Raw genomic sequence first — 12670 nt, 5'->3', positions numbered from 1 at the left:
GAGTTGGAGTCCAGATGTCTGCAGCCTCTAAAGGGACATTTCACTTGTGTGAGTACCACATTTTGATAATTTTTTTGGGTGGCTGGTAAGAAGCCACCTTCATGGTTTCACTTTTGTTATGCTAATAACATAAAGACAGGAGAATCCCTGTTTAAACTCCACCTCCATATCACTGTCTCTGACTGTTGTTTGCTGCTATTTGCCTGTCTCTATGGAGCTAATCTCCCACAATATATAATTTCAGTAGCAAATGCTAAAATTGGGTTGTGCTGAATGCAAGTTCTACTTATTATATTCCCTGGGCAGGGTGCTCTTCACTTGGCCAAACCGACTTTTGAATAAAAGTTCTCATTATTGTTGAGAAAAATTTTTAAGTGCCATCTTAATGTCCTGGTTTCTAAGACCATATATAATAGGGTTAAAGAGGGGAGTAAAGACTGTGTGCAGTAAGGATACAATCTTATTAAAAAGCAATGACTGTCCTTTAGATGGGATCATGTATTTAATGGTTAGTGACCCGTAAAATGTCCCCACAACAATAAGGTGAGAACTGCAGGTAGAGAAGGTTTTCTGTCTCCCAGTTGTGGATGGTATCTTAAATATGGTGAGGAAGATATATACATAGGTGACAATGATAAACCCACATGGAAAAATAAAAAGTGGCATAGAAAAAAGAAGTATTTCTATGTATATATGAGAAGTGTCCGAGCAAGAAAGCTTCTGGAGTGGAAAGGCGTCACAGTAGAATTGGTCAATGATATTGTCATGGCAAAAATTTAAGCTTGCTAAGGGCAAGACTCCGGAAAGATTAACAGTAAGACCCACCAACCATGGCCATACTGAAAGACCAACACGTAACTTATAGTCCATGATACTGGAGTATCTTAGGGGGTTACAGATGGCCAGGTATCGGTCGTAGGACATCACTGAGAGTAGATAACATTCCGTAATGGTTATACCACTGTAGAAATATAACTGTGAAATGCAGGCAGTGAAAGTCATTATTTTCCATCCTAGTAGAATAGCATCGAACATGTTGGGTACAATACTGGTGGAAAGTATAAGGTCAGAAAAGGAAAGATGACAGAGGAAGAAATACATGGGGGACTGGAGCCGGGCATTGGTGCACACTAGGATGATGATAAGAAGGTTTCCAATAATTGTAAGAAGAAAAATGATCAATAACAGAATGAAGAATATAATACTGAAGCTGTAAAGATTTCCGAAACCCAATAGGACGAATTCTGTGACTCTTGTTTGGTTCATTGTAGACAATTATCAGATCTGTAACTGGAAAAGAGGCATGATATTTATCTAAAGTGAAGACACAGTCATTTCGGTAAACTGAAAAAACAATGAGTAACTCAGTAACCACTTTATAGGGAACACCTATTTCCATGAGAATGAAGTTTATATCCTGAACAACAGCGCTGCCAGCCACTCACTGTACGGAGAGCTGTCCTCATTCATTTTAATGGGGCACACTTCCTACATAGTGGGTGCCCCATGCATCACCGCAAGGACTAAAAATTGTTATAAAAAATGCAGTGTTACACCAGCATTGGGTCATTTTCATTCTCAGGGTTGCTGTGGTCAGACCTTAATAAATCATAAAGTAATGGCATATCTTCGTAATATATGTCATAAGGTAAATACAGGGCTGTCTTTGCAATTTATCGTCTGACGACCTATATTGAGGTGGTCAGCACTTTAGTATGGCCTAGCGAAACTTCTTTTTTCATTTTTTTGGGTGAAGCCATATGGGTCAGAATTAACAATAATACAATTTATCAATGTATTTTTATTTTTTTGAAGCCTGAAGTGTTGATCTTAATACTAAAAATTGAGACAGTGTGGGGGGGAGGCAATGTAATGGGGCTACTTAAAAAATAGGGGACATGTGAGGGTCCTACTGCTATATGGGGGCAATGTGAGGAGCCTAATACTATATTGGAATATAAAACAAGCAAAAGACACCTCCTGCGTGAATCCTTCCAGCAATGAGAACAATGGGCGGATGGGACAAGCACTGACTTACCTGGAAAGGTTGTGTGAATCCCGACACAACACGTACAAAGGCAAACAAGGGCTGCAGCAACTTCCTCCAACACGCAACCAGGCGTGGTACAAAGAATTCCAGCTCCAACCTCCACCAACCAAGGAGGATCCAATGTGCGCTGCCCCACCAATAATGGAGGATACAATACTTGTAGAGTAGGTTGTACAATGCGTTTCAAAGCCGGACCTGTTTCTTTTTCAAGTGCAATAAAGAAGTGGGGGAAAGGCAGGTTTAACCCCTTAAGGAAACATGACGTAATGGAACATCATGTGTCCGCTCCCAATCTATAACGCGGGGGCCACGGCGTGGCCCCGCGTCATAGCGGGTCGGGCCCCGCCTCTAACAACGGCCGAGACCCGTGGCTAATAGTGCGCGGCATTGATCGCATTGCCGCGTGCTATTAACCCTTTAGACGCGGCGTTCAAAGTTGAACGCCACGTCTAAAGTGAAAGTGTGCCGGTTAGCTCAGTGGGCAGTTCGGGATAGCTGTGGCAAAATCGCGGCATCCCGAACAGCTTACAGGACAGCAGGAGGGTCCCTACCTGCCTCCTCACTGTCCGATTGCCGAATGACTGCTCAGTGGCTGAGATCCAGACATGAGCAGTCAAGCGGCAGAATCATCGATCACTGGTTTCTTATGAGAAACCAGTGATCAATGTGAAAGATCAGTGTGTGCAGTGTTATAGGTCAATATGGGATAACAATGATCAGTATAAGAGATCAGTGTGTGCAGTGTTATCGGTCCCTATGGGACCGATAACACTGCAAAAAAAAGTGAAAAAAAAGTGAATAAAGATCATTTAACTCCTTCCCTATTAAAAGTTTGAATCACCCCCCTTTTCCCATTGAAAAAAAAAAAACACAGTGTAAATAAAAATAAAAATAAACATATATGGTATCGCCGCATGCGGAAATGTCCAAATTATAAATATATCGTTAATTAAACCGCACGGTCAATGGCGTGCACGCAAAAAAATTCAAAAGTCCAAAATAGTGCATTTTTGGTCACTTTTTATATAATGAAAAAATGAATAAAAAGCGATCAATAAGTTCTATCAATGCAAAAATGGTACCGTTAAAAACTTCAGATCACGGCGCAAAAAATGAGCCCTCATACCGCCCCATACACAGAAAAATAAAAAAAGTTATAGGGGTCAGAAAATGACAATTTTAAACGTATTAATTTTCCTGCATGAAGTTATGATTTTTTCCAGAAGTACGACAAAATCAAACCTCTATAATTAGGGTATCATTTTAACCGTATGGACCTACAGAATAAATATCAGGTGTCATTTTTACTGAAAAATGTACTACGTAGAAACGGAAGCCCCCAAAAGTTACAAAACGACGGGTTTTTTTCAATTTTGTCTCACAATGATTTTTTTTTCCATTTCCCCATAGATTTTTGGGCAAAATGACTGACGTCATTACAAAGTAGAATTGGTGGCGCAAAAAATAAGCCATCATATGGATTTTTAGGTGAAAAATTTAAAGAGTTATGATTTTTTAAAGGCAAGGAGCAAAAAACGAAAATGCAAAAACGGAAAAAACCCCGGTCCTTAAGGGGTTAAATACATACACCCCCTCCTCCATATCCATAGTCACATGACTGGAAAAGCAATTCAACAAATGCACATATATTAAAACACCACTACACATAAAAGAATTCCAAAAAGTAAACATGCAGTATATTAAAAAATAAATATATATATATATATATATATATATATATATATATATATATAGAAAAATATGTATGTATAGAAAAAATAAATATACATAAATATAGAAAAACCTACATATAAAAGTGGAAAACCTACATAAATATATAGGGCCTCATTTACCAAGCTGATACCGACCAGTTTTTGTTGGCTTATTTTGGCGCAGAGTGTCTGCGACATGTCTGCGCCAGTCTGAGCCAGTGTGCGACAGTGTGCGGCAGGAAAATCTGACAAACCCGACATTGCACTGTGAAAAGCCAAAAAGGGGCATGGTCTGTAACAAAGGGGGCATGACTGGCCCGAAAAGGGGTGTGGTTTCACAACCCAACCTATTTACTATTGAATTCACAGAAAATCCTGTGAATAAATGGCTGGAAATTTCAACCTAGAAAAAGCTGCTCAGAAAATGTTCCTGACTTGTAAATCTGTGATTCCCAATAGTAAATAAGGTGGAATCCTGCGAGTCCGAAACAACATTTCCCACTAGTAAAAACCTGACACTCTTAGTAAATGAGGCCCATAATGTATATTATCCTCCTATAAAAAGTAATTGGAATCATTTTATGAACCAAGTATTGTCACAGACATCAAATAGTAGTTCTTGCAATAATTTCATTTAGACCATCGGGGGTCAATGTGCTAAACATAAAAATCCAAAATGATTCCCTATTGATGAGAGTCTGGAATCTGTTGATGGTTACAGCAGGTATAGATTCAATAATGGATCGGCGTAAGACATTAATATTCCCTTCATGTTTTAAGCAAACATGTCGTGACACACGATGTTTCATAAAACCATTCTGAATATTAGCTCTATATTTATTCATTCTTGGACGCACAGTCTGAACTGCGCTTCCAATGTACTGGCAGCCACAGTCACAAGTTAGTAAATAAATTACATACTGGGATCCACAATTATAGGTCTCCCTAACTGGGAAATACTGACCAGTAGAGTTTGACTGCACGATCCGTTCACCAGAGGGAGGTATCCATGAACAGCATAGACAACGACCACTGCCGAATCAGAAAGTCCCTTTCTGCCGATCACATGACAATGTCACATGAGCGGGAGAGGATTTGAGATCACATGACTCGGTCATAGTATTCTGCACATCAATAAGGGGACACAATCTGCTAGGAGCCAGAATACTTTTCAGATTCCTAGCACGTCGATAGGTAAGAACAGGATTTTGTGGTATAAATTTTTTTTAGAACCGGATCTCTTTTTAGTATGACCCAATGTCTCTGAATAATATTTTTTATTTTTAAACTGCTGGAATTAAAATTAGTAATAAAGATAAAACGGAACTTATTGTCACTATTATTAACTGTATTAAAAGAACTGGAAGAAGTGGGTTGAACCAATTGATCTTGTTTTGAAGGATAAGTTTTTTACATGCATGTTTTAAGACTTTTCTGGGATAACCCTTATCCAAAACCCGTTTTCTGAAGGATTTTGGATTGCTGAATAAATTCTTTCTCTGAGGTACAATTCTTACATATCCTACAGTATTGACCGTAGGGTATATTATAAATCCATTTATGATCATGGCAACTTCTTGCATCTAACAGGCTATTAACATCCACCTTTTTGAAGTGCGTGCGGGTCTGAATCCCTCCCTCCGGGCTCCTAAAAATCTCTAAATCCAAAAACCCCATGTGAGAGTTAGAAATATTGGGGGTGAAAGAAAGACCCCACAAATTGTGATTAAGGTGTGCAACAAAATCAATGATCAGAAAGGTTTTATTCAGCAATCCAAAATCCTTCAGAAAACGGTTTTTGGATAAGGGTTATCCCAGAAAAGTTTTAAAACATGCATATAAAAAGCTTATCCTTTAAAACATGATCAATTGGTTCAACCCATTTCTCCCAGTTCTTCTAATAAAGGGGTATTCCAGGAAAAAACATTTTATATATATATATATATATCAACTGGCTCCAGAAAGTTAAACAGATTTGTAAATTACTTCTATTAAAAAATCATTTACGTCCGGTGTATGACCGCGAGCATCGGAAGGGTGCTCGCATCATACACGGCAGCTAGCAGCAGCCGGGGACCCGCCCGTAATGGCCGACATCCGCGATCGCGCGGATGTCAGCCATTAACCCCTCAGATGCCGTGATCAATACAGATCACGGCATCTGCGCCATTGCGGTACTTTGGTTGGATGATCGGATCGCCCGCAGCGCTGCCGCGGCGATCCGATCATCCAGCATGGTGGCCGGAGGTCCCCCCACCTGGCTCCGGACGTCTCCCGGGGTCTTTTGCTCTGGTCTGCGATCGAGCAGACCAGAGCAGAAGATCACCGATAATAATGAGCAGTGCTGTGTCCTATGCATAGCACTGCACAGTATTAGCAATCAAACGATTGCTATAGATAGTCCCCTATGGGGAAATAAAAAGTGTTAAAAAAAAAGTTAAAAAATTTTAAAATAAAAAGTAAAAAAAAGTGAAAAATCCCCTCCCCCAATAAAAATGAAAATTGTCAGTTTTTCCCATTTTACCCCCAAACAGATGACGGTGGTCAAAATAGGGCAATTTTAGATTACTGATTTTGTACGAAAAGTTTTAGATTTTTTTAAGCGGTACAAAAATATAAAAGTATCTAGCCATGGGTATCATTTTAATCGTATTGACCCACAGAATAAAGAACACATGTCATTTTTACCGTAAATTCTATAGTGTGAAAACGAACCCCTCCAAAATGTGCAAAATTTTGGTTTTCATTTAAATTTCCTCCATAAAAATTATTTTTTTATTTGGTCACGCAAAAAACAAGCCCATATATGGGTCTGTAGATGGAAATATAAAAGAGTTATGGATTTTAGAAGGTGAGGAAAAAAAACGAAAACGCAAAAATAAAATTGGCCTGGTCCTTAAGGTGAAAATGGGCTTGGTCATTAAGGGATTAATGTCTTACGCCGATCCATTATTGAATCTATACCTGCTGTAACCATCAACAGATTCCAGACTCTCATCAATAGGAAATCATTTTGGATTTTCATGTTTAACACATTGACCCCCGATGGTCTAAATGAAATTATTGAAAGAACTACTATGTGATGTCTGTGACAATACTTGGTTCATTAAAATGAGTCCAATAATTTTGGATTAGCTAATTTGTGAAGGTTTTCCACATTTATATGTAGGTTTTTCTATATTTATGTATATATTTTTCTACATATGTTCTATATATGTTTTTTTATTTATACATATATAAATATATATACCGTATTTATCCGCGTATAACACGCACTTTTAAAACTTAAATTTAAGTAAAAAAGGCTGCCTGCGTGTTATACGCCGATAAGTCTTCTGGTCACTGATTTAAAGCGGCAGCAGCAGCGGCTGCTTGTTAAGTATTAACAGCACGGATGCGGCCACTTTAAATCAGTGACCAGCGGCGTCTCCTCCCCGCACTGTCACTTGTTTTCTCCCGCACTATGCACAGGTACTGGTGTGGTGGATAGTGCGGGAGACGCTGATTAAAATGAGCCCTACCTTGCCCGGATCTGCCCTACCTTTTAATCAGCGTCTCCCGCACTATCCACCAGTACCTGTGGATAGTGCGGGAGAAAACAAGTGAGTTTCACTTTTACTTTTACTTCATTCCCCCTCCCTCCCCCTCCCTCCTCATTCCCTCTTTCCTGCTTTTTTTTTAGTTTTGTTTATTTTTCTTACCTGTCTGCGCTTTGGCAGGTCAGGACATGCCGCACAGAGAAGCCGGGAGAGGATGTCACTCATCTGCTTCACTGACCCCGCAAGACAGCCGAAGCGCAGACAAGTAAGGGGAAGAGTGGTCTTCAACCTGCGGACCTCCAGATGTTGCAAAACTACAACTCCCAGCATGCCCGGACAGCAGTTGGCTGTCCGGGCATTCTAGGAGTTGTAGTTTTGCAACATCTGGAGGTCCGCAGGTTGAAGACCACTGGATGCCATAGGAGGAACATGATAGGGGGATGATGAAACAGGGGGAAATGATGAGGGGGGGGGGAATGATCGGGGGCATGATGAGACAAGGTGGGGGATGATGAGACAGGGGGAAATGATGGTGGGGGGAGGCACTAAATGCTTAATGTCTGTATGGCTAGTGGTGGTCTATGACAGGGGGAAATGATGAGACATGGGGGGATGATGAGACAGGGGGAAATGATGAGACATGTTTGGTGGTAATTAGAGGGGTAAATGTGGCACAGGGACTGATAAAACGGAAGGAATGATGTGGCACTGGAGGGGACGGGACCAAACTGAGGTGCAGAAGAAAACGAAGTTGGGGGGATGATGTGGCATTTAGTCCAAGTCATTTATTTTACATTTTATTTTTTTTACTTAAATGTCCCTGTTAAAATGGGGGTGCGTGTTATACGCCAGTGCGTGTTATACGCCGATAAATACGGTGTGTATATATATATATATTTTTTTTTTTTTATTTTCTTTATTTATTTTTTTTTTAAATATATGTTCACTTTTTGGAATTCTTTTATATGTAGTGGTGTTTTAAGATATGTGCATTTGTTTAATAGCTTTTTCCGGTCATGTGACTATGGATATGGAGGAGGGGTGTATGTATTTAAACTTACCCTTTCCCCACTTGTTTATTGTACTTGAAAAAGAAGCCGGTCCGGCTTTGAAACGCATTGTACATTTTAATACGTTTTTATGGTAACAAAACCTTCTCTACAAGTAGTGTTCCAGCGTGAGGAAGTGCGCGCAGGCGCACAAAACACTGTGTCCCGGTCACCCCTCCTCCTCTGTACCTTCCCCGCCTGTCTACTCTGTTATGCCGCTCTAAGAAAATAAAGACTTTCCTGCATGGAGAGTGCCGTCTTCTCGTCTCTCGTTTTCGTTCTACTCTACAAGTGTTGTATCCTCCATTATTGGTGGGGCAGCGCACATTGGATCCTCCTTGGTTGGTGGAGTTTGGAGCAGGAATTCTTAATACTATATTGGGGCAAATGTAATGGGGCCTACTACTAAAAGGGGACAGTGCAGGGGAACCTAAAACATATGGGGCAGTATTAAATGCCTACTACCATATAGGGGCAATGGAAGTGTCCTAACTACTGTATGGTGGCAATATGAGGGACCTTATACTATATGGGGCAGTGTATCAAGGCTATAACTATATAAGGGGCAGTGTGAGGGGCCTACTACTTTATAGTGACAATGTGAGGGGCCTAATACTATATAGGGGCACTGGAAGTGTCCTATCTACTGTATGACAGCAATATGAGGGATCTAATACTATATGGGGGCAATATATGGGGCAGTGTAACAAGGCTATTGCTATAGAGGGGCAGTGGGAGGGGCCTACTAATATATAGGGGCACTGTGAATGGCCCAACTACTGTATGGTGGCAGTGCGAGGTGACCCAATAATTTATAGGGGCAATATGAGTTGTCTAATACTAAATGGGGGCAATGTAAGGGCCCTTCTATTACATGTGGAAATTGTGAGGGGTCTAGTCTACTACTATATAGGGGAAGTGTGAGGTTCGCACTATAATATGGGGACAGTAAAAGGTGCCTACTACTAAATGGTGGAAATGTGAGGGGGCCTAATACTATAAGGGGACAATGTGAGAGTGCCTAATACTTTATAAGGGCAATATGAAAGGCCTACTACTATATGGGGCAGTGTGAGGGGGCCTAATACTATATGGTAGAAGTATGAGGGGTCAACTACTTTATGGAGGAATATGTGGGGGACCTAGATACTATATGAGGGCAGTGTGAAGGGACCTAACAATATGCAATGTAAGGGGCCAACTACTGTATGGAGACAGTGTGAGGTCCCAAACAATATGGGAGCAATGTCAGTGACCTTTCTACTCTAAGGGGGCAGTGTGAGGGCCTAATACTATATTGTATAGAGGTGAGAATTGTGCTGGAACAAGGAGCCTGAAATGTTTGTCTGGCAGATTCTATGGTTGTGGGTGCGACAGAGAGGTCCCAAAAACTGCCTCTGCCCAATATGAAGAGTACTATGAAGTCTGCCATTAGGGGGACCCTGTTACAGAATATCACAGTCCTATGTCATGTAAACTCCACAGAGCCTGAGTGACTACTTACACATCCATAGCCTGAGACCAGAGGAACACACAGGAGGGATCACTCACCTGATAGTTACCTATCTGCTAAATGTAAATAACTGATTGCAAAGGATTGTAGACCCCATTAAGGTTAAGTTTACATATTGTAAAATGAAGGGGGGGGGGGGGGGGGGGGGCAATAAAAAAAAAAACACGGCAGTAAAATAGATATAAAAAGAGTATTATTTTATCTAGTAATGTGTTCACGGCGAAACGGAAAAAAATATCATTGTGAGACAAAATCGAAAAAAACGCCATTTTGTAAATTTTGGGGGCTTCCGTTTCTACGCAGTGCATATTTCGGTAAAAATTACACCTTATCATTATTCTGTAGGTCCATACGGTTAAAATGATCCCCTACTTATATAGGTTTGATTTTGTCGCACTTCTGGAAAAAATCATAACTACATGCAGAAAAATTTATATGTTTAAAAATGTCATCTTCTGACCCCTATAACTTTTTTATTTTTCCACGTACGGGGCGGTATGAGGACTCATTTTTTGCGCCATGATGTGAAATTTTTATTGGTATGATTTGTGTTTTGATCTGACTTTTTGATCACTTTTTATTCATTTTTTAATGTCATAAAAAGTTACCAAAATAGCTTTTTGGACTTTGGAATTTTTTTGCGCGTACGCCATTGACCGTATGGCTTAATTAATGATATATTTTTATAGTTCGGACATTTACACACGCGGCGATACCACATATGTTTATTTTTATTTTTTTTTACACTGTTTTATTTTTTTATGGGAAAAGGGGGGTGATTTAAACTTTTATTAGGGAAGGGGTTAAATGACCTTTATTAACACTTTTTTTTTTACTTTTTTTTTGCAGTGTTATAGGTCCCATAGGGACCTATAACACTGCACACACTGATCTCTTATACTGATCATTGCTATCCCATAGGGACCTATAACACTGCACACACTGATCTCTCATCCTGATCACAGGCGTGCATTAACACGCCTGTGATCAGCATTATCGGCGCTTGACTGCTCCTGCCTGGATCTCAGGCACGGAGCAGTCATTCGCCGATCGGACACCGAGGAGGCAGGTAAGGGCCCTCCCGGTGTCCGATCAGCTGTTCGGGACGCCCCGATTTCACCGCGGCAGTCCCCAACAGCCCGACTGAGCAGCCGGGATACTTTCAGTTTCACTTTAGAAGCGGCGGTCAGCTTTGACCGCCGCTTCTAAAGGGTTAATACCGCACATCGCCGCGATCGGCGATGTGTGGTATTAGACGCGGGTCCCGGCCGTTGATTAGCGCCGGGACCCACGCGATATGATGCGGAATCGCGGCGCGATCCCGCTTCATATCGCGGGAGCCGGCGCAGGACGTAAATATACGTCCTGCTTCGTTAAGGGGTTAAAAAATCTTAATCCTTTCAGTACTTATGAGCTTCTGAAGTTAAGGTTGTTCTTTTCTGTCTAATTCCTCTCTGATGACACGTGTCTCGGGAAACGCCCAGTTTAGAAGCAAATCCCCATAGCAAACCTCTTCAAAACTGGGTGTTTCCCGAGGCACGTGTCATCAGAGAGCACTTAGACAGAAAAGAACAACCTTAACTTCAGAAGCTCATAAGTACTGAAAGGATTAAGATTTTTTAATAGAAGTAATTTGCAAATCTGTTTAACTTTCTGGAGCCAGTTGCTATATAAAAAAAAGTTTTTTCCCTGGAATACCCCTTTAAGCAGACAAAGAGGTAGAACATTTTCAGTAAATTAAGGTTCCTCATAGTTTATTTAACCCCTTAAAGGGGTATTCCAAGAGAAAACTTTTTTTTATATATCAACTGGCTCCAGAAAGCTAAACAGATTTGTAGATTACTTCTATTAAAAAATCTTATCTTCCAATAATTATTAGCTGCTGAATTTGAGTTGTTCTTTTCTGTCTGGCAACAGTGCTCTCTGCTGACATCCCTGCTTGTCTCGGGAACTGCACAGATTAGAAGAGGTTTGCTATGGGGATTTGCTTCTACTCTGGACAGTTCCCATGACAGTTGTCATCAGAGAGCACTTAGACAGAAAAGAATAACTCAACTTCAGCAGCTCATAAGTACTGAAAGGATTAAGATTTTTTTAATAGAAGTAATTTACAAATCTGTTTAACTTTCTGGAGTCGATATATAAAAAAACGTTTTTTCATGGATAACCCGTTTAAGGACCACAGTTTTTTTTTTATTTTTGCACTTTGGTATTTTTCATCTTCTAAACATTAGAATGCTTTCAATTTTGCACCTACAGACCTATATGAGGTCTTGTCCTTTGCCCCACCAATTGTACTTTGTAATGACATCAATCATTTCACCACAAAATTTACAGCAAAACAGGAAAAAAATATTTGTGGGGCAAAATTGGAAAGAAAAACATAATTTTGTAACTTTTGGGGGCTTCCAATTCTATGCAGTGCACTTTTCGGTAAAAAATGAAACCTATTCTGTAGGTCCATGCGGTTACAAGGATTCCTAATTTATATAGGTTTTATTTAATTTTACTACTTTAAAATTATAACTACATCAAAATTGGTATGTGTAAAATTGTCATCTTCTGACCCCTATAACTTTTTATTTTTCCATATACAGGGATGTATGAGGGCTCATTTTTTGCACCGTGATCTGAAGTTTTTATCGGTACCATTTTTGTTTTTATGGGACTTTTTGATTGCTTTTTAAAGTGACCAAATATACGCAATTTTGGACATTTACACATGTGGCGATACTGCATATGTTTATTTTTATATTTGTTTACATATATTTTTGTGGGAAAGGGGGGTGATCCAAACTTTTATTAGG

The 12670-nt window shown here is 40.1% G+C and overlaps 1 protein-coding gene across 1 annotated transcript; it reads right to left on the bottom strand.

Moving 5' to 3' along the window:
• Positions 1-351: 351 nt before the first annotated feature.
• Positions 352-1275, bottom strand: LOC130296925 (olfactory receptor 10A7-like; the record flags this gene model as incomplete). Its single annotated transcript, XM_056548991.1, has 1 exon — positions 352-1275. A coding segment is annotated over one exon (924 nt), but the record flags the coding sequence as incomplete, so codon positions are not given.
• Positions 1276-12670: the final 11395 nt, after the last annotated feature.

This window comes from Hyla sarda, chromosome 12, assembly GCF_029499605.1.
Source record: "Hyla sarda isolate aHylSar1 chromosome 12, aHylSar1.hap1, whole genome shotgun sequence".
Classification (NCBI taxonomy): Eukaryota; Metazoa; Chordata; class Amphibia; order Anura; family Hylidae; genus Hyla; species Hyla sarda.
Note: the sequence above shows the minus strand (reverse complement) of the source record. Positions and strands in the feature narration are given on the sequence as shown.